The sequence below is a fragment of the Marmota flaviventris genome, chromosome 5, assembly GCF_047511675.1.
Source record: "Marmota flaviventris isolate mMarFla1 chromosome 5, mMarFla1.hap1, whole genome shotgun sequence".
Lineage (NCBI taxonomy): Eukaryota > Metazoa > Chordata > Mammalia > Rodentia > Sciuridae > Marmota > Marmota flaviventris.
In genome coordinates this window covers 83,979,877-83,998,585 of record NC_092502.1, presented here as the reverse complement: position 1 = coordinate 83,998,585, position 18,709 = coordinate 83,979,877, and the positions used below count along the sequence as shown (strand labels likewise).

The 18,709-nt window shown below is 32.9% G+C and overlaps 1 protein-coding gene across 1 annotated transcript in view; it reads left to right on the top strand.

Moving 5' to 3' along the window:
* Fam174a (family with sequence similarity 174 member A) overlaps nucleotides 1-10,791 on the top strand; it is a 39,910-nt gene extending 29,119 nt beyond the window's left edge. Inside the window, exon 3 of the mRNA XM_027927671.3 lies at nucleotides 10,229-10,791. Within this exon, the coding sequence (XP_027783472.1) occupies nucleotides 10,229-10,232 (4 nt within the window). The 3' untranslated portion in view covers nucleotides 10,233-10,791. The remainder of the gene's footprint in view (nucleotides 1-10,228) is intronic.
* Nucleotides 10,792-18,709: the final 7,918 nt, after the last annotated feature.

The window sequence follows — 18,709 nt, the reverse complement described above, 5'->3', positions numbered from 1 at the left end:
TTTTTAGAGTACTTTGGTAATAAATTCAGTTTCTTTAATGGATATAGGACTATTTTGTTTCTTCTTGTGTTATGGGAAAATTTTATTTTTTAAGACAATTTTCCATAATATATTTAATTTTACAAACATGATTGTGCAACTGATTGAAACATAGCTGCTTTGCTTACACTTATTTAAATACTTAAAAATATATGTCTACATACAGAAAGAGAAAGATACATACAGAAAGGGTCACTATACAATAAGTATCAGAAATGCTATTTTTAATAAAACCTGTATCATCAGTTGTAATTGACATATTAAAAGTATTCATAAACAGTATTTCCTTTTACCATTTATTCTATTGCCTTCTTTTTTCTTTAACTTTTCTCACTTTAGTCTTTCTCCTTCTTCTGCTGACCTTTAATACCAAGCTGTCTAGTAGCCACATTCAGTTTTTAAAGATACAAAGTGAAATAGTAGAAAAGTTGAGAAATGTGGCATCCTCTTTGCTGTTGTTGTTACTGTTATAAATAACACTGCCTTCAGATTACTACAAATATCTTGTGATGGATGAAGTAGGTTTTACAGTCATTTTTATAGCAAATCCTTGGGTGCCTATGGTTTCCTGTTGCTGTACTGATTGTATTAGTTACCTATTTTGTCAACCAGAACAAATGAGAATAAGCCATTAAAGAATATCAGGAAACAAAACCATTGCTGTTTGAAATTTATCCTTGTACTGAAAGGATCTCTTTGCTGACTCTGATATTCCTGATGAATTTTTTAAAGTATTGAATATATTATAAAAATAATTTAAAATATTCTCTAGGACTGGGGATGTAGCTCAGAGATTTTACTTTTGCCTAGCATGCATGAGGCCCTTAGTTAAAGCCTCAGTCTACTAAATAAACAGTCAGTCTACCCAAACCCACAAATTATTAAATAAATGCATTGTTGAGAACTTTAACTCTTAGTGAAAGTCTGTTAACCTATCTAATTAGACGTTTATTTAAGATACATTTTTTCTTAAGTGCCTTTTCTTAATAAAGCAACATTTGAGCCATTTCAAAGTTCTAGGAAAACATATTATATACATGGTTATGACATTAATCCATAAACCAATTAATAGAGCCATATCCCCTGCCCTATTTTGTATTTTATTTAGAGACGGGATCTCACTGATTTGCAGTATGTTAAGCAAAATAAGTCAGACTGAGAAAGTCAATGGTTATTTGTTTTCTCTCTTGTGTGGAAGCTAGGGGAAAAAAGCAGGAGGGCAGGGCTCACATGAAAATAGGAAGGAGTCCAGTAGAGTAGAGGAAGGTGACTCGGGAGGAAAGGAGAGGAGAAAACTGAGGAAAGGGGAGCCAGCAGGTAATGAAATTGACAAAGTTGTGTTATGTGCATGTATAAATATATGACAAGGAAGCCCACTATTAAGTAAAATTATAATGCATCAATTATAAAAAAGAATTATATATATATATGTGTGTGTGTATATATATATATATATATATATATATATATATATATATATATAATTGTTGACTCTGTTTGTATATAAAATATGTTCACACCAAGTCATGTACCTTGGATAATGATGTCCATCCCATTCCACCATCATTGCTAACTCCCTGCCCTCTCCCTTCCCCTCCAACCCTTCTGCCCTATCTAGAGTTCCTCTGTTCCTCCCATGTTCCCGCTCCCTACCCCACTATGAGTCAGACTCCTTATAACAGAGAAAACATTTGGCATTTGGTTTTTTGGGATTGGCTAACTTCACTTAGCATTATCTTCTCTAACTCCATCCATTTACCTGCAAATGCCGTGATTTTATTCTCTTCTATTGCTGAGTAATATTCCATTGTGTATATATGTGACATTTTTTTAATCCATTCACCTGTTGAATGGATCTAGGATGGTTCCAGTTTAGCTATTGTGAATTGTTCTGCTATAAACATTGATATGGCTGTGTCCCTCTAGTATGCTGTTTTTAAGTCCTGTGGGTATAGACTTGGAGAGGAAGAGCTGAGTCAAATGATATTTCCATTCCCAGTTTTCCAAGGAATCCCCATACTGGTTTCCATATCGGCTGCACCAATTTGCAGTCCCACCAGCAATGTATGAGTGTGCCTTTTTCCCCACATCCTTGCCAACACTTATTGTTGTTTGTCTTCATGATAGCTGCCATTCTGACTGGAGTGCAATGATATCTTAGAGTAGTTTTGATTTGCATTTCTTTAATTGCTAGAGATGATGAACATTTTTTCATATATTTGTTGGTTGATTGTATAGCCTCGTCTGAGAAGTGTCTGTTCATGTCCTTGGTCTAATTATTGATCGGGTTATTTGGGTTTTTTTGGTGCTTAGCTTTTGAGTTCTTTATATACCTTAGAGATTAGTGCTCTTTCTGATGTGTGAGGGATAAAAATTTGCTCCTAAGATGTAGGCTCTCTATTCATTTCACAGGTTGTTTTTTTGTTGAGAAGAAATTTTTCATTTGAATCCATCCCACTTATTAATTCTTGGTTTTAATTCTTGTGGTATAGGTGTCTTATTAAGAAAGTTGGGGCCTAATCCCACATGATTAAGATTAGGGCCTACTTTTTCTTTTAACATACGCAGAGTCTCTGATTTAATTCCTAGATTAACCTATCTAATTAGAAGTTAATTTTAGAAATATTACAAAATATTTCTTGTCCTTGATCCACTTTGATTTGAGTTTTATGCATGGTGAGAGATAGGGGTTTAATCTCATTTTGTTGCTAATGGATTTCCAGTTTTCCCAGCACCATTTGTTGAAGAGGCTATCTTTTCTCCAATGCATGTTTTTGGTGCCTTTATCTAATATGAGATAATTGTAATTTTGTGGGTTAGTCTCTGTGTCCTCAATTCTGTACAATTGGTCTACCAGTCTGTTTGGATTCCAGTACCGTGCTGTTTTTGTTACTATTACTCTGTAGTGTATTTAAGGTCTGGTGTAGTGATACAACCTGTTTCACTCTTCTTGTAAAGGATTGCTTTAGCTATTTTGGGTCTCTTATTTTTGCGGATAAATTTCATGACTGTCTTTTCTATTTCTATGAGGAATGCCATTGGGATTTTGATTGGAATTGCATTAAATCTGTTTAGTGCTTTTGGTAGTATGGTCATTTTGATAATATTAATTCTGTCTATCCAAGAGCAAGGTAGATCTTTCTGCCTTCTAAGGGCTTCTTTGATTTCTTTAGGATTCTACAGTTTTCATTGTATAGATCTTCCACCTCTTGTTGATTCCTAAGTTGTTTTTTTTTTTTGTTGTTGTTGTTGTTTGTTTGTTTTGAGGCTATTGAGAATGGGGTAGTTTTCCTCATTTCCCTCTCAGAGGATTTGTCACTGCTATACACAAATGCCTTTGATTTATGAGTGTTGATTTTATATCCTGCTACTTTGCTGAATTCATTTACTAGTTGTAGTCTGGTGGAACTTTCTGGGTCTTCTAGGTATAGAATCATCAGAAGCCTACCAACCAAGAAAAGACCAGGACCAGATGGATACAGAGTCGAATTCTATGAGACCTTTAAAGAAGAACTAATACCAACACTCTTCAGTTTATTTCAGGAAACAGAAAAAGAGGCAGCACTTCCAAACTCATTTTATGAGGCCAATATCACCCTGATCCCCAAACCAGGCAAAGACACATCAAAGAAAGAAAACTTTAGACCAATATCTCTTATGAACATATATGCAAAAATTTTCAATATAATTCTGTCAAATTGAATACAAAAACATAACAAAACGTTTGTGCACCATGATCAAGTAGAATTCATCCCAGGGATGCAAGGTTGGTTCAACATATGAAACAGGAAACACTCAACCCTTGACTTTCTGAGTCTGGCTTATTTCAATTAGCATTATGTTCTCTAGTTCCACCCATTTTCTAGCAAATGCTGTAATTTTCTTTTTTATAGCTGAGTAAAACTCCATTGAGTATATATATACCATATTTTCTTCATTCATTCATCTGTTATAGGATCACTTAGGTTGATTCTATAATTTGGCTCTAAACATTGATGTACCTGTATTGTATCTCCTTTGGCCTTCCAAAGTGGTTGTATTAATCTGTAGTCTTACCAATAGTGCTTGAGTTTACTTTTGTTTCCACATCCTCATTAGCAATTATTATTTGCATTTCTTTTTTAAAAAAAAAAATTTATTTGTTAGGTGTAGATGGACACAACACAAGGCCTTTATTTTTATGTGGTGCTGAGGATCGAACCGGGTCCTGCCTGTGCTAGGCGAGTGCTCTACCGCTGAGCCACAATCCCAGCCCCTATTATTTGCATTCTTGATGGCTGCCATTCTAACTGGAATAAGATGAAATTCCAGAGTAGTTTTGATTTCATTTCCCTGATTGCTGATGACATTGAACGTTTTTCATATATATTTGGCCATTTCTATTTCTTCTTTTGAGAAATGTCTGTTAGATCATTTGTACATTTATTCAGTTATATTTTTTAGTGCTTTTTGAGTTCTTTATATATTCTTGATATTAAACCCTTGTGGGAAGAGTTGCTGGTCAAGATATTCTCTCATTTTGTGAGCTCTTTCTTAATGCTTTTGTTTCTTTTGCTGTGCAGAAGCTTTTTAATTTGATGCTGTCAAATTTATTGGTTCCTGGTTTTATTTCTTGAGCTTTAAAATCTTATTAAAGGAAGGCAGTACTTTCTCCAATATGTTGGGGTGTTGATCCTATTTTTTTCTTCTAGTAGTTTTAGTGTTTCTGATTTAATTGCTAGGTCTTTGATGATTTTTGTGTAAAGTGAGAGACAGGGATCTAGTTTCATTCTTCCACACTTGAAATTCCAAATCTCGGTTTTTAAATTGTTTTGTAGAGTTCTCAGCTCCTTCGGACAGAAAATCTGATAAGGAGTAAGACAGCATATGCTTTGTAAATATTATCTTTATTTTTCCAAAAGAAAAATGTTGATGAAAAATATCCATAACCAGGCTCTGATAAAAAGATGCAAAGCATGGCTTTATAGCACAAAACAGTAAAAGGAAACAATATGTTCATGCTATTATGTTTGATTTCTACTAAATGATAAAATTATTATTTATAATGATGTATATTCGAAGACAGTTTTAAAAATTATGGTAACTGCTTCCAAAAACTAGTACTTCTGTCATTTGAATGCTACTCTAGTAATTTGTGTCAAATGTGTAATTTAAAAAGCTCTAAATTTGCTTTTTGGCTACTTCTATTTTGCTTCATCAAATTTGCTATTGTATATGTTCATTACATGTTTTGCCCAGTGTTACTTGGCCATAAAATACTTTCTGGCTATTAACATAAGCATTTCAGAATCAGAAAACAGTTTTGATACAACTTTTTAATCAAAATCCCTAATTTAAAAGATCATATTCAAACAGTTATCAATCTCAAAGTAGTTCTAATCTCTAAAACACTATTTTAATTTTAAGTATAAGATATTGTCAGAATAGCCAGGTGTGGTTGTGCACATCTGTGCTCAGAAGCCTGAGGCAGGAGGATTGCAAATTCAAAGCCAGCCTCAGCATCTTAGTGAGACTCTAACCAACTTAATAAGAATAATAGAAAGCTCAAAATAATAGAAAGCTCTGGGGATATAGTGGCTCAGTGGTTAAACAACCCTGGCTTAAATCCCTGGTACAAAATAAAAGATCATCTAAGTAAACACAAAAGTTATCTTATTCAAAGTAAATAGAATATAGGAATATATTAAAGTGCCAGTATTTGCTTTAGAAAGAAATTTCTTGCCCAACATGTCCACTGTTACTAGTAGTCTAGCAGATGTTTATCCAAATTAAAAAAAAAAAAATACCATGTTCATCATTACTTAATCCAGTAATAATAGAATTTTCATGTAGTTTTTGTGTGTGTATGTTCCTTTTTACATTTCACTTTTCAGTTGATGTTGAGCCATAGGAGAAAGTTTTACTTGATCCATTAACAATTAGCAGTTTTACAGAGAAGCCAGAGGCAACCAAGGAAATAATAGCATAAGACAAAACCTACAATATACCAATAGTATATTTTTTATTTATTCTTAGATGGAGTAGAAATCCATTGTCATAACCAGAGTACCAGAGTAGGTCTTATCCTTCTCTTTTCTACATTATTATTATTATTATTTTACTACAGCAGGAATTTTGTAAATGACAGAAAACTGAGCTTTGGATAGCTCAATCTAATCATTACATTTCAATGATTAAATCCTCCATGACTGAAAAGTATTGTGGTAAATAAGGGGCAAAGTCAAGTGAATCTTATGCTTCTGTTTTTGAAAAACAGAATGACCTTAGACCAATCTCTTGAGTCTTGATTCCTCTTCTTTATCTAGACACCCATCAAATTATGTAATTGGGGTGCATCTCTAAACGATCCCAGTTTCTGGGTTCTGTAATCATTGCCAATTTCACCGTGCAGATAACAGTAAAAGGACAACCCTTAATATTCCCTTCGAAACTATTTGTTTTATCCCTTAAAAAAAATACTTTAAGACATCCAGGAAATAACTGACCAACATGGTACTAGTATCCAATCTTTCCACGTAAACCATGGTTTCTTTCTCTTCTGATACAGATTTTTAAGCTATATTTATGGTTTTATAATAAGACAATAGGAAATTTTCCTTTTCTTTTGCTTTTATTTAATTAATTGATTGATTGATCACTAACATTTTCTCCAATATGAAGCAATATTCCTAATGGTTAATAAAAACTTAATGTTTTGAGTGATTGAATGAATGAATATATATTTATGTGTATATGTAATATATATAAATGTTTTGACTATTAAACATATTTGCACACACAGCTGAATTAATGTGCTCCTGTTTTAAACACAGTGGAAGCCATCGAGGCATTAAATATTATCTGCATTTAGATTTAGATTTTTCTGTACTAGTTGACATGTCACTACTGTAAGATATTGTTTAGCAAGAATGGAACATTCTTAATTTTTCTACATTTTATATACTATTGTTGAAGAAGTTCAACTTCTCAATTTCAGCTATGTTTTTCCAGCTTAAACTTTTTATCAATTCAATATTTAAATATCATTAATGAAAGCGTCTACCTGTCTTTTCTCCTCTCCCTTCCCTCCCAAATGATCTAATTTCTGTGGGGACTTACATCAGTATTTATATAATCTAAGGCACTATTTGTTTAATTTGATCACTAAAGAAGGAAAGAAATAGCCACCAATTTAATTGTAAAACAATGTAATGATAGTTTCAAATTATGCAAGAATTATGCATATCAGCCTTCCAAAACTGTTACATTTTTCATCCCTTATAATGAAATTGGCAACTTCTGCTTGCAGTTGCATTTCTTTGTAAATAATGACTTATCAGAACAGAAATTAGATGTCATTTATCTGGAGTATTGTCCCATCTTAAAAATCTTCATTTTGGGGAAGAATATGTAGAATTGACACTAATGTATGGAATTGAAGCAAAGGTTCTAGTGATAAATCTTTGATTTTCTAATATCAAAGTATAGCTTATTATTGTCATCAGGTTTTTCTTCATATGTAATTACTTGACTTCATTGATGATTCATGATATTATTTTAAAGGTATTTTAAACATCATTAAACATATCCCTTATTTATATTAACAATGCATATGCTTCAATTGAAGTGACAGCAATACAAAGAGATTTGACCAGTCTTATGAACATATACATAATAATGACTACATAAGTAATACCACTTGTCTGATAGCAATTTTAAGATGCCTTCAATTGGAGGATATGTTTCAAGTTCAGTGATGTTGAAATATTAAAAATATTTGTGTTACATATTATGAAATACAGTACTATTCACAAGAGAGTGTACACATATAGTCCTCTGTCTTTATTGGCCACAGCTGAGGCATAATTTATTCTGCTTGATTTTAGAGCTTCAATCTCTATCTCTGCCATTTTTGCCAAAAAAAATACCCCTCCTGTTAAAAGCTCCTACAGATTATACTGTTCACTCCTGGTTCTGTCTCTAAAGTTTCTTTGAGTCTACCAGTCCCCTTTTACAGCTTTTACAACTTCTATATCACTTCTCCAAGTAGGAACTCTTGGATGTTTTCCTCATGCAAAGCTAATGCTCAGTGTTTTTTTTTCCAAATTGTTGTTATATTACTGAGAAAGAGCAACTGAGTTAAAGATAGCAACTTAGAAGATCACACTGAGAAAGTTACATTTGTGTTGTGGTTATTTTAACAAATATGAAAGATAACCAAGAAAGAGCTTTTGATGGAGAAGTAAGTTCCATGTCAAGAGGAGTTAAAAGCATGTGCCAAGCTATGGCCCTATATGAGGATGTGTACATGCTGTCAAGCCTCTAGAAATACAGGATATATACTGGGTCATGGAAAATCATTGAGAAAATTAAATCTGGAAGGTTATGTTAACAAAACAATACACTAAGGATTTATATTTTATCCACCAAGAGGACTTATAGATCATCAAATGCTTTTCAATGCAGGAGCAATTCCAACATATTTATGTTCTAGAAGGTGATTCCAGTGAGCTTGTAAGAGATTGAGTTTGAAAACACTAATGTATAATACTTTGAGCCTATTTCAGTTAAGGTGAGGAGTTTCAAACACGTGTAGAGGTTAGTGTTTGAAGTACATGGAATCAAAAATATTTACAGTAGTGAGACTCAGGATAATTATTCTCTAGATGAGTACTCTCTCAACATAAGTAATCAACAGTGACCTCCCTGCTCCCACTGGAATGGTGATAAAGTGGACAGCATTGTCATAATTTAAGAGAATATAGAGGAATATCAGATTTAAGGTGGTAGGTTTGATTAATGATGCATTAAAAATTACCTCAGGGGAGAATCTTCCTCAGGGCGATATAAATACAGAACATCTTTTTAAATATTAACTTTGGTCCTCAATTTAGTCATGCCAGGAAGGGGTTAGGGAATGGCAGTTCCATATAGCATACAATAGGTGCTGGTCATGATGGCAACATCAGGATGGAACTCTGGGGAAATCCCAATACAAGGGATTTCTTGGGAAATTCCAAAGAATGTGTACTCTTTAGGGGGAGAGCTGGCCATATTGTAAAATATAAAGTTTCAGTACAATATTGGGCATGATGTGATTTGATAGATCTTAATAGTTACACTTATCCACATTTGTCCTGAGATAAATTATGGCTGTTGAGATGCATTTCTGAAGTCATACATTAAAACCTTTGTTTGTGTCAGTTACTTCTCTATCTGAAAACTTCCTGTGGTACCACTAGCTTTTTTAACAATCCACAAATTCATTATAAAAATAATCATGTTTCAAGTATTGAACAGATGAGAATTGGGAAAAAATATTGTCTAAGTTTTTTCAAAATTATCTTCAATATATTTTTGAAAGGTTTGATTTTATTCTTAAAATATTTCATAAGCTCAGTAGCTTCTAGTCATGTAGAGCTCTGTTATAGATTAATGACTAAGATTTGAGTAAAACAATGTAAAAAAGGACTTTACTTATGTTCAAGCCATATCTTCAATGACGTTCTAAGCATTACTGGCAATTATAAGAAGATTTATAATAATCCTTTGGCTATTCTTTGGTTTGACAAAATGCTTTAAATTGTGATGCATTTAAAGTTAAATAATAGTAAAGGAACTTACATAATTAGAATTAATGTCCATAAAAATGTGTGACAAAAATTTAACTATATACTACAAATCAGTCATTAAGAGAAAATGGGCAAATTGGCCCCATTATGTTTATTGAAACCCTGTCTTCTGTATAGATAATTTTCATTACATTACTGTAAATACCCAAAGCATTTTTAACATCATATTCTCAGGCCTGCAGCTTTAATTAATCCTCATTTCTGAAGTTTTAAAAACAAGATTAGTTAAATAATTGTATTTATAGAAACTACATAAACAACTATATTGCATACTGAAGTCAATCAATGTAATTTATTAATATTACATGAGGACATAACTTCATTGTGACTGTAACTTTTGTCTTAACTCCTAGCACTTATATATAAAATTCCTTTGAAAATTAGAAATATAATTCAAAAGATAATATTTGAAGTCATAAATACAGACAAAATAATCATTGTTTTATGGTGTCCTTTATTGTGATTTTTGTAGATTAAATACTTTATTATATTCTTCCCTCCCTTGAAAATCCTTCTGAATATTTTGAGATGTTTTGAATTTATTACAGAAGGGTCATTTTAATATTTTTTTCTTCCAGATAAGAATGTGCCTTTTGATAAGAAGATTTAATCCTTCTACAGTGAAAAGCAGAGTCTGTTTAAGGAATAAGAAGCCACTATATCAATGGGGTGAGGGGTATTTAAGTTCATACATTATGATAACCTTTATTTCGTTGTTGCTGCAATAAATACTGTATCACTTTGTTATACCATTGTATGTACAGAAGTGCTCTATTAATGGGCTCAGTGTTGTTAGGGATAAACTATATTGTAATAGTTTATCTGTTTGAAAATTACTTTAAAACTCCATGTTTCTGAAGAGTTTTTGTTTATTGCTTACCATATTATTGTAAATTGTTTTTTTTTTATGTACTAATCAGTTAATGTTAATTTTTTTTTTGCGGGTATCATTTTATAGAGCCCTAACCCCCAGCAAGCAACTGGTGTGTAAAAATAATTAAAATTTTCCTTTACTGAAATATATTTCCCATTTTTGTGGGGAAATGAAGCCAAATTTATTATGTGTTTGGGTTTTTAAAATATTAATAAATGTCTGAGTTATTGTATGCAAAACAATAAATGTGATGTAAAATTCTTTTAATCTGGTACAGATAATATGTTCACAAAATAAACCTGAAGATCATAGAACTACTTTTAATATATGTATATATGGCTTATGGAAAAAATCTTTTTTAAAAATTTCTTTATATTTTATCAACTCCCATGTAAAAATAAGATACATGGGACAAAGTAAGATTGAAAGTAAGATACAATATCTACTTTGATTATATATTTTAGAAATCTGAATTTTTTATTTGTTTATAGTATAATGTGAAACAGAATTAATGCAAAAAAAATGGTATGGTTCAAAACCTCAGTCAATAATATATGGGAAGGCAAGGAATTAAAGTGCATAGACTTTCAATTGAGATCTTTAGGCAGACAATAACCTCATTGTCTCTGAACAAAAAATGTAATTGTGGTAAACTTCAATTTTACACATTCTTTTTTTTTTTTTTTTGAGGAAAGTTGGTTGCATGGAGTTCATTCCTTAAGAGAAGAAAAAAATCAACAAATAAATGACCTCATATTACATCTCAAAGCATAATTTTACACATTCTAATAGTTAAAGAGAACTGATAGGAAAATTATGTCACAAAGTCAGTTGCTAACTGTCACCAAGAGATAAACTAAAGAGTGCATTAGTCAATTTGAGCTGGGACCTATGTAGTTAAAATAGGAGTTCCCCCCATCATAATGGATTATAACAAGGATTAATTTCTCATTCAACCACATGTGTTTTGGGGTTCTGATTCTGCTCTCATTTTCTTTTTTCTTTACTGAAGCCAATGGTGAAATTTCTGCCTCAAATGTTGTCTTATACTTAACATCCCAAACAAGACAAACTCTATTCTATTTCATAGCTTCTGCCTTAAGTTCACCTATTTCAATGCTATCTAACCTTTTATTGGCCAGAACATACCCTAAGGCTACTACAGAGTCCAAAAAGGCAAGAATAGATAATCCTCTAGTAAAGGAGAAATTTGTCATATTTGTCCATCCACAATGCCAAATTAAGGACAGGGTGTAGCTCAGTAGTAGATTGCTTGCTTCATGTTTGTGAGACCCTAGATTTGATTCTTAGCATTAAAGGAGGGTGAGGGGGAGCAAACTAGTTTTGCATCTCTATGGCAAATGCCTTTGCACAATGAGTTATCCTGAGTCAAGTTATCCTGATGTCAGTGCATGTATGTTTGATGTATAGCAAGGACTAAAGGGGAAAATAGCACTTGTTCTAAAGGAATTAGCTCGCTTTAGCTCTCACTCATAGTTGTATGAGGAAATACTTTCCAAGTATTTTTCATTCTTAGTTTTAAATTTTAAAGAATCACTAGGACTCCAGATTTCTTATATAAAATTGCCCTCTTTTAAAATATTATTGACACAGAATACATGTTTTGATAGAAATTATCCCCATACCTAGCAATTTGTTATATAGGAAAATCATATAACATCTTGGAAAGAGTGATATTTCATTTAGTAACTGCTATTATTTAATTATCATTTATAATTAAAAGTAAAAAAAATCTACCATAGAATAAGAATTCTAATAATTAGGGAAATTTAATGATCATTTCCATAATGGGCCTTCAATTTTGCCTTTAAATAAATACTTCTAATACTTTTGTCTTAACTCCTAGCACTTTTGCCTTAACTCCTAGCACTTATATATAAAATTCCTTTGAAAAATAGAAATATAATTCAAAAGATAATATTTGAAGTCATAAATACAGGCAAAATAATCATTATTTTATATATATTTCTAAAAACTGTTTTTAGAAATATATATTTGCTCTAGATGACTAGTATGAAAATTCTCATGTTTGTCAAAATGCCTTTTTTAAAATTATTCTTATGTAGTCATTACTGAACTGCAAATCAACCATAATTATTGTAATAAGCCACATTTGAATTAAAGTGCAAGATATTATGCATATAATATCTACAAAACCAGTAAGCTGGATATTAATTTCATTAGTTATATAACAAAATTGATGACGAACTAGTATTTTCAAGTAAAATATGTATGTACCTTTTAAAACAACTGGTGATACCTTAGATATTATGAAAACATGCTACTATTGTCCCTTCCAATTTTTTACTTTATTTTAGATATTTTGTTGATAATCCCCTCACCTAGAAATTAGAGATTAGTGGGCCTAGTATAATTGAGTTCATAGCTCATAAGAAGAATAAAGAGATTGAAAGAATCGATGCTTGAGTAGTTTAAAGAGATGCACTTGAACTGGAAGCTTCTGACCAACCACTGTGTGGTTGAAAGTACAATCAAGTACTTTCTTTCTGTCCCATTTCTCTTAATTAATTGGTAGAGAATTACTTCTGTGGAAAAATAAAATAAAATAAAAGCACTTATGCTGGATGGTCAACCTCACCTTGTCAGCTTGCAGTGGGTTTTTGGTTTAATTGCTTTACTAAGGGTATATCATCTCTTACCTTTATCAACTATTTCTTCTCCTTTTTAAAAATGGGAGGTTTGTTTATTTTAAGTTACTTTTGCTTGAGCTGCACTCATTTTCATGAATTCAATAAATTTTTTACCATTCTTAACTAGTTTACTTTTCTGCAGTTGTTTTATTCTCTAAGCACTTCTATAAAGCAATGAAGGAAAGATAGTTCATATTTCTCCTATGTTGGGAGATAAGCAGAAAGCCTGAAGAAAAACAGGTGGAGGGATGAATACAGAGATGTGAGTCATCCCATTGTCATGGACAATTAATTGGAGCCCTTATCTTGAATACTTCCCTTGGCTATCTAGTCATTTTCAAAGATTTGTTTTTTCTATAAACAGTTTTGTCTTGTGTGACAAGAATCAAGCAAAGATTATTCATAATACAGAAGCTTTACTTGATTTGCTAAGATTTTATAATTCTTTTCATTTCACACTATCTGGTCTCTGCAACAGGGATTGAACATTTTAAATCCATAGTTTTCAATATATTTTGCCTGCCTGTACCAAAAGACTCTTTACAAGGCACAGGGTAAAGATAGAAGAAGTTTAGGAAGGATAATCCCCAAACCCTTATCTGGCTGGTTAAGAAACTACAGAGCCACATCTCCTACTAAAGTATCTCTTTATGTCAGGGGTTATGGTTCAGAGGTAGAGCGCTTGCTTAGCATGCATCAGGCACTAGATTTGATCCTCAGCACCACATAAAAATAAAATAAAGGTATTGTGTACACCTATAACTAAAACAAATAAATAAATATTAAAAAAAAAATTTTATGTCTCCACAGCAGAGGATTTATAGCCAGCAAGGGATAGGTGGAATTAGGTAGTTTTTCTCAAATAGGTTATTTGAAGCAAAGTAAACTCAAGAGCTCTGACAGTTATTTTTCTTAATCTTCTGACCCTTTCTGCGGTAACATGGGTACTCACCTATTATTATTGTGTAAAACTGAGTGGAAGTTCATTTCTTCCTCTGACTTTGCTCACCCCCTTGCCTGAATAAAGTTCTAGATCTAGAGTGCAGCTTAGGCTGTCTTTCTAATACTTTACTCTAAAACAGACGACCATCTTTAAGCTCCAGACTTAAGCTCTTATTCCCTTATTTGATTTTTTCCCCACTGAATCTATTGTTACTCATCCACGTGTGTGGGGGGTGGGGAGGGGTAAATCTTCCTCCCCAAATAGGACGTTTTTTTTAGAACCGTACCTCCTAGCCAAACTTGGAAATAATCTTTGCACCTGCTTCTACCTGAAATCTCAAGCTAATTATTTGTGTCTCTCCCAGTGCTAAAGAAGCTTCCCAAGGACCAATAACATCTTATGGATAAGTCAGCTAAGGTTTTGGTGGACTGTTATCAGTGACACAAGGAGGTACAGGGAGTGGGAAGATATATCTCTTCCTAAGCAATGGTCCTGTGACATTTATTAGTTGTTCTTGGCTTATCAGATCGAAATATACCATAACCAGAGCTAGAAGTTTTACACATACCAAGAGGTAACATGAAATCAATAGGTATGGTCTTTCACAAAAGACAAACTTTAGATCATTTCTGTTGATAATTTTTTCTTTCTTGAAATATGGCTAAATTCCAAAAGTAACCATCCCAGTTATTTGACTTGGCTTTTAAAATTGATTTTAGTATTTCTTTTTCAGCATACATGAATTATTTTAAAATATCCTATAATTTTTTTTTATTTTCAACATTCAATGGTAAAACTGACTGATAGATAAAGGCAGATTAATCAAGTGTATTTCTCTTAAGGTTTGCTGATTATTGCCCTGAAACTGTTGCCTATAATGACACTACCGAACATTATTTCTAGCACAGGTGCCTACTCTAGATATTTGTGCACAGTTTTTTTTTATATCCAGGGTATAAAATTATACCAGAGGACCTGAAAGTCAAAAAAATAAAAAGGGAGGGGACTCTTTGTAGAAGCATTGAGGAGCAAAAAGACTTCAGTGGGAAGTGTTGTTTCCTTAGTCCGCAGGAACTAAGGAAACATGGGATGTCCCACACTCAGAGATTCATATTGCATTGCCATGAAGAATGGCCTCAACACGTGTGACAGACAGAAAGCTCCATCAGTGACTCTTGCAACTTCAAGACTGAGAACCTCTCCAAGTTTAAAGACAAATCACACTGATTTACAGCAGAGCTTTGGGACTAATAGACCTTGTATTGAATTCTGTCTCTCTCACTTTCCCATCTATGTTATCTTCAATGATTTTTCTCCTGTCTACTACTTTTGACATATAATTAATAGTTAAGTTAAATTAATACTAGTGTGTTAAGTGCTCTAGATTTTTAGTTTGTTCATACCACATAAAAACACTTTGAAGAATTGGCTATAATTTGCACTTTGCAAATCAGGATATTGAAGCTTAAAATATTGAAGAATTTGCTCCTAACCAAAGTAGAAAATGGCTTACTAAATATAAGTTTACAAAATTCTTTTTTTTTTTTGAGAGAGAGAGAGAAAAGAAAAAGAAGTTTTATTGCTTTGCTAGCAAAGGAGAAACACAGGAGACTCTTGTCCCACAGGCTGTGTTTCTGCACATCTGCAGAAACAGGGGCTTTTCTAGAAGTGACTCAAAGGTTACATTACATTTGTTCTTTGTTGGAGTTGTAATTCAGTTTTTAATTTGGGAGATAGTCATTTCTGAGATCTTCTGGTACCATCCCCAAAGTCTGGATTACTTTGTTCTTATGTGAGTGTGTACTCAAGGACAAATAAATCTGCCTAAAGTGGGGAAGAAAGGTAATCATGTTTTACCAAAGATTAGGGATGGGGAGAGATTAGAGAACAATAGGGAAAGAGGAAGAGAAAGAACTGTGTCCATTTTAAAAATAAGTTGCAGTGGCAGAGCAGCACCTATATTTAAAGCATAAGGTGGATCACTGTTACATTTCCCCACTGTCAATTTCTACATTCCATTTTTATGGAAAAATGGGTGAGGACATCTCCAACCTGCTTCCTGCTGAAAGAGGGGGAAGTTAGGGGAAGTAACCCAAAATCTTTGTATCATGTGGGGAGTGGAAAGTTAAGGGTATTCAGCATCAGAGCAGTCCAGAGGTTTACAGCACCAGATAGCTGGTGACTGGACAAGACATACTTAGGGTAGGGATCATGCTAAGACAACAACAAACAGGAGAGCAAAGCATTACTTTTTTGTAATTATCACAAAAGCAGTTAATGTTTCAGCTAGTCTCCAAAACCCAGGAAGAAAATAACTCATATCAGTGAAAAGCAGAGTTTATCAATGTAGGAGTTTAGGAAGATTTGTAAGTCTATGAAATCAGACTTTTTAAATTCAGAACAAATTCACAACTCTTGTGATCATTATTAGGCACTCCCACACAAAAACCCTTCCTTTATAGCCTTCAGTTTTACTTACATTTGGTAGGGCTGAAACAAGTGTACATCATAAGTTACATTAAAAAACTATTGTTTTTCCTTTTAAATGTCCACATAGGACTGTCCTTAAGCTATAATCTTTTGTCAGGTGTTTAAGACCAAGTTGGTCAAAACCAACCTTGTTCCTATCTACTCTTTAAGACTTGACTGAGATTCCTAAAGATCACTCTGGGACATGTGTGAGGCCTCCTGGCTCCTTTAGCAAAGGAGAAATACAGGAGACTCTTTCCTTTATCAATGATGCCATCTGTCAAGATGGGTCAGAGTCTTACTGACCATACATGGTTTCTCTTAGAAGCATCAGGGACATTTCCCTTTCCAATGGCCTTCCTCTTTGCAAAATGTGCACTAGTTGGCTTCCTGCTCTCTCAGGTCTTCTTAATCTCCCTGATCAACAGATAGGCTGACTCACCAGAGTTTCAGGGCCCAGAGAGGGGTCCTATCATTATTTGGGTCCTGGCTGACCTTAGAGGGCAAGGGCCAAAATGCTGGCTGCTTTTTCCTGGCCCTTTTACCTACTTGATTTCAGTCTACAAATTTTTGGTTTTAAGCATCCATCAGACCAGTTTCACCTCTCTTAAAGTGGGAGTAACAGGTTGTAACTTCAATATCTATAGTTTTACAATTACCTTTTTCATTTAATTGAGGTTAGTGTTAGTACTGAAAGTCAGCATTGTATACTATCTATCCTATATATAATGGCTTATTATCTAAAATTAACTCACGTTGTTTTATTAGAAGCAGTACCTCTGCAAAACACTAACAGTCAAAAGTCATAAAGTGTACAAGGAAAATACAAAGTAAAATTAACAGAGCAAAAATATTCAATTTGTGTAATAGATATGAACCAAGAAAACGCTTTTTATAATCTTAAATCTATACTTAGCTATACATTATATATTCTATTTTGAGATCACAGTAATCTTTAAAACAAAAATCAATCTTTTGAACACAACTTTAAATGAGCTGAAGTTTAGCCTGTTTTGCAGACTTATTACTTCTAATATGGAGTAAGGTGAGAGACAGAGTCTTATCTCAGGTAATGTGGGGCTCCTGACAAATAACACAACTCGACATTGCATCTGAAACATGAATCAAACAAAGACTAAGATAACTTTTAACGTTCTTTTTGTGGAATAAGTGGCAGAATGCTTCCATGTTCTACACTATCACCTTTAAACAGCTCAGGGTCTCCTTATTGCCTTCCAAAAATACATTTAAATTCCTATTCCAGTGTGAAGAGTAACACAAAATTGTATATATAACTTGTTGACAACAGGTTACTTTATCCAGCTATAAAACATCAAATGACATTAATAAATAACAACTAAGTTCATTATTTCTATATAAATTCAAGACTAGTGTTACAGATAATATTAGTCTAATAGACTTAAAGATAAGAATCATATAGATTCTTAATAAATGCAGAGAAAGCATTTGACAAAACTATAGCACCCCTTTATGTACAAAACACTAGAAAAACTAGGGATAAAAGGACATATCTCAACATAATAAAGGCTATCCATGCTAAACCCCAGGCCAACATCATTCTAAATGGAAAAAAAATGAAGGCATTCCCTCTAAAAACTGGAACAAGAAAGGAATGCCCTCTTTTACCACTTCTATTTAACATAGTTCTTGAAACACTGGCCAGAGCAATTAGACAGATGAAAGAAATTAAAGGAATACACAAAGGAAAAGAAGAACGCAAACTGGCACTATTTGCTGATAATATGATTCTATATCTGGAAGACCCTAAAAGCTCCACCAGAAAACTTCTAGAACTAGTAAATGAATTCAGCAAAATAGCAGGATATAAAAATCAACACCCATAAATCAAAGGCATTTCTGTATATCAGTGACAAATCCTCAAAAAAGGAAACAAGGAAAACTACCCCATTTTCAATAGCCTCAAAAAAAAAAACTAGGGAATTAATGAAGGAAGTGAAAGATCTATATAATGAAAATTACAGAACCCTAATGAAAGAAATCAAAGAAGACCTTAGAAGATGGAAAGATCTACCTTGCTCTTGGATAGGCAGAATTAATAGTATCAAAATGACCATACTAC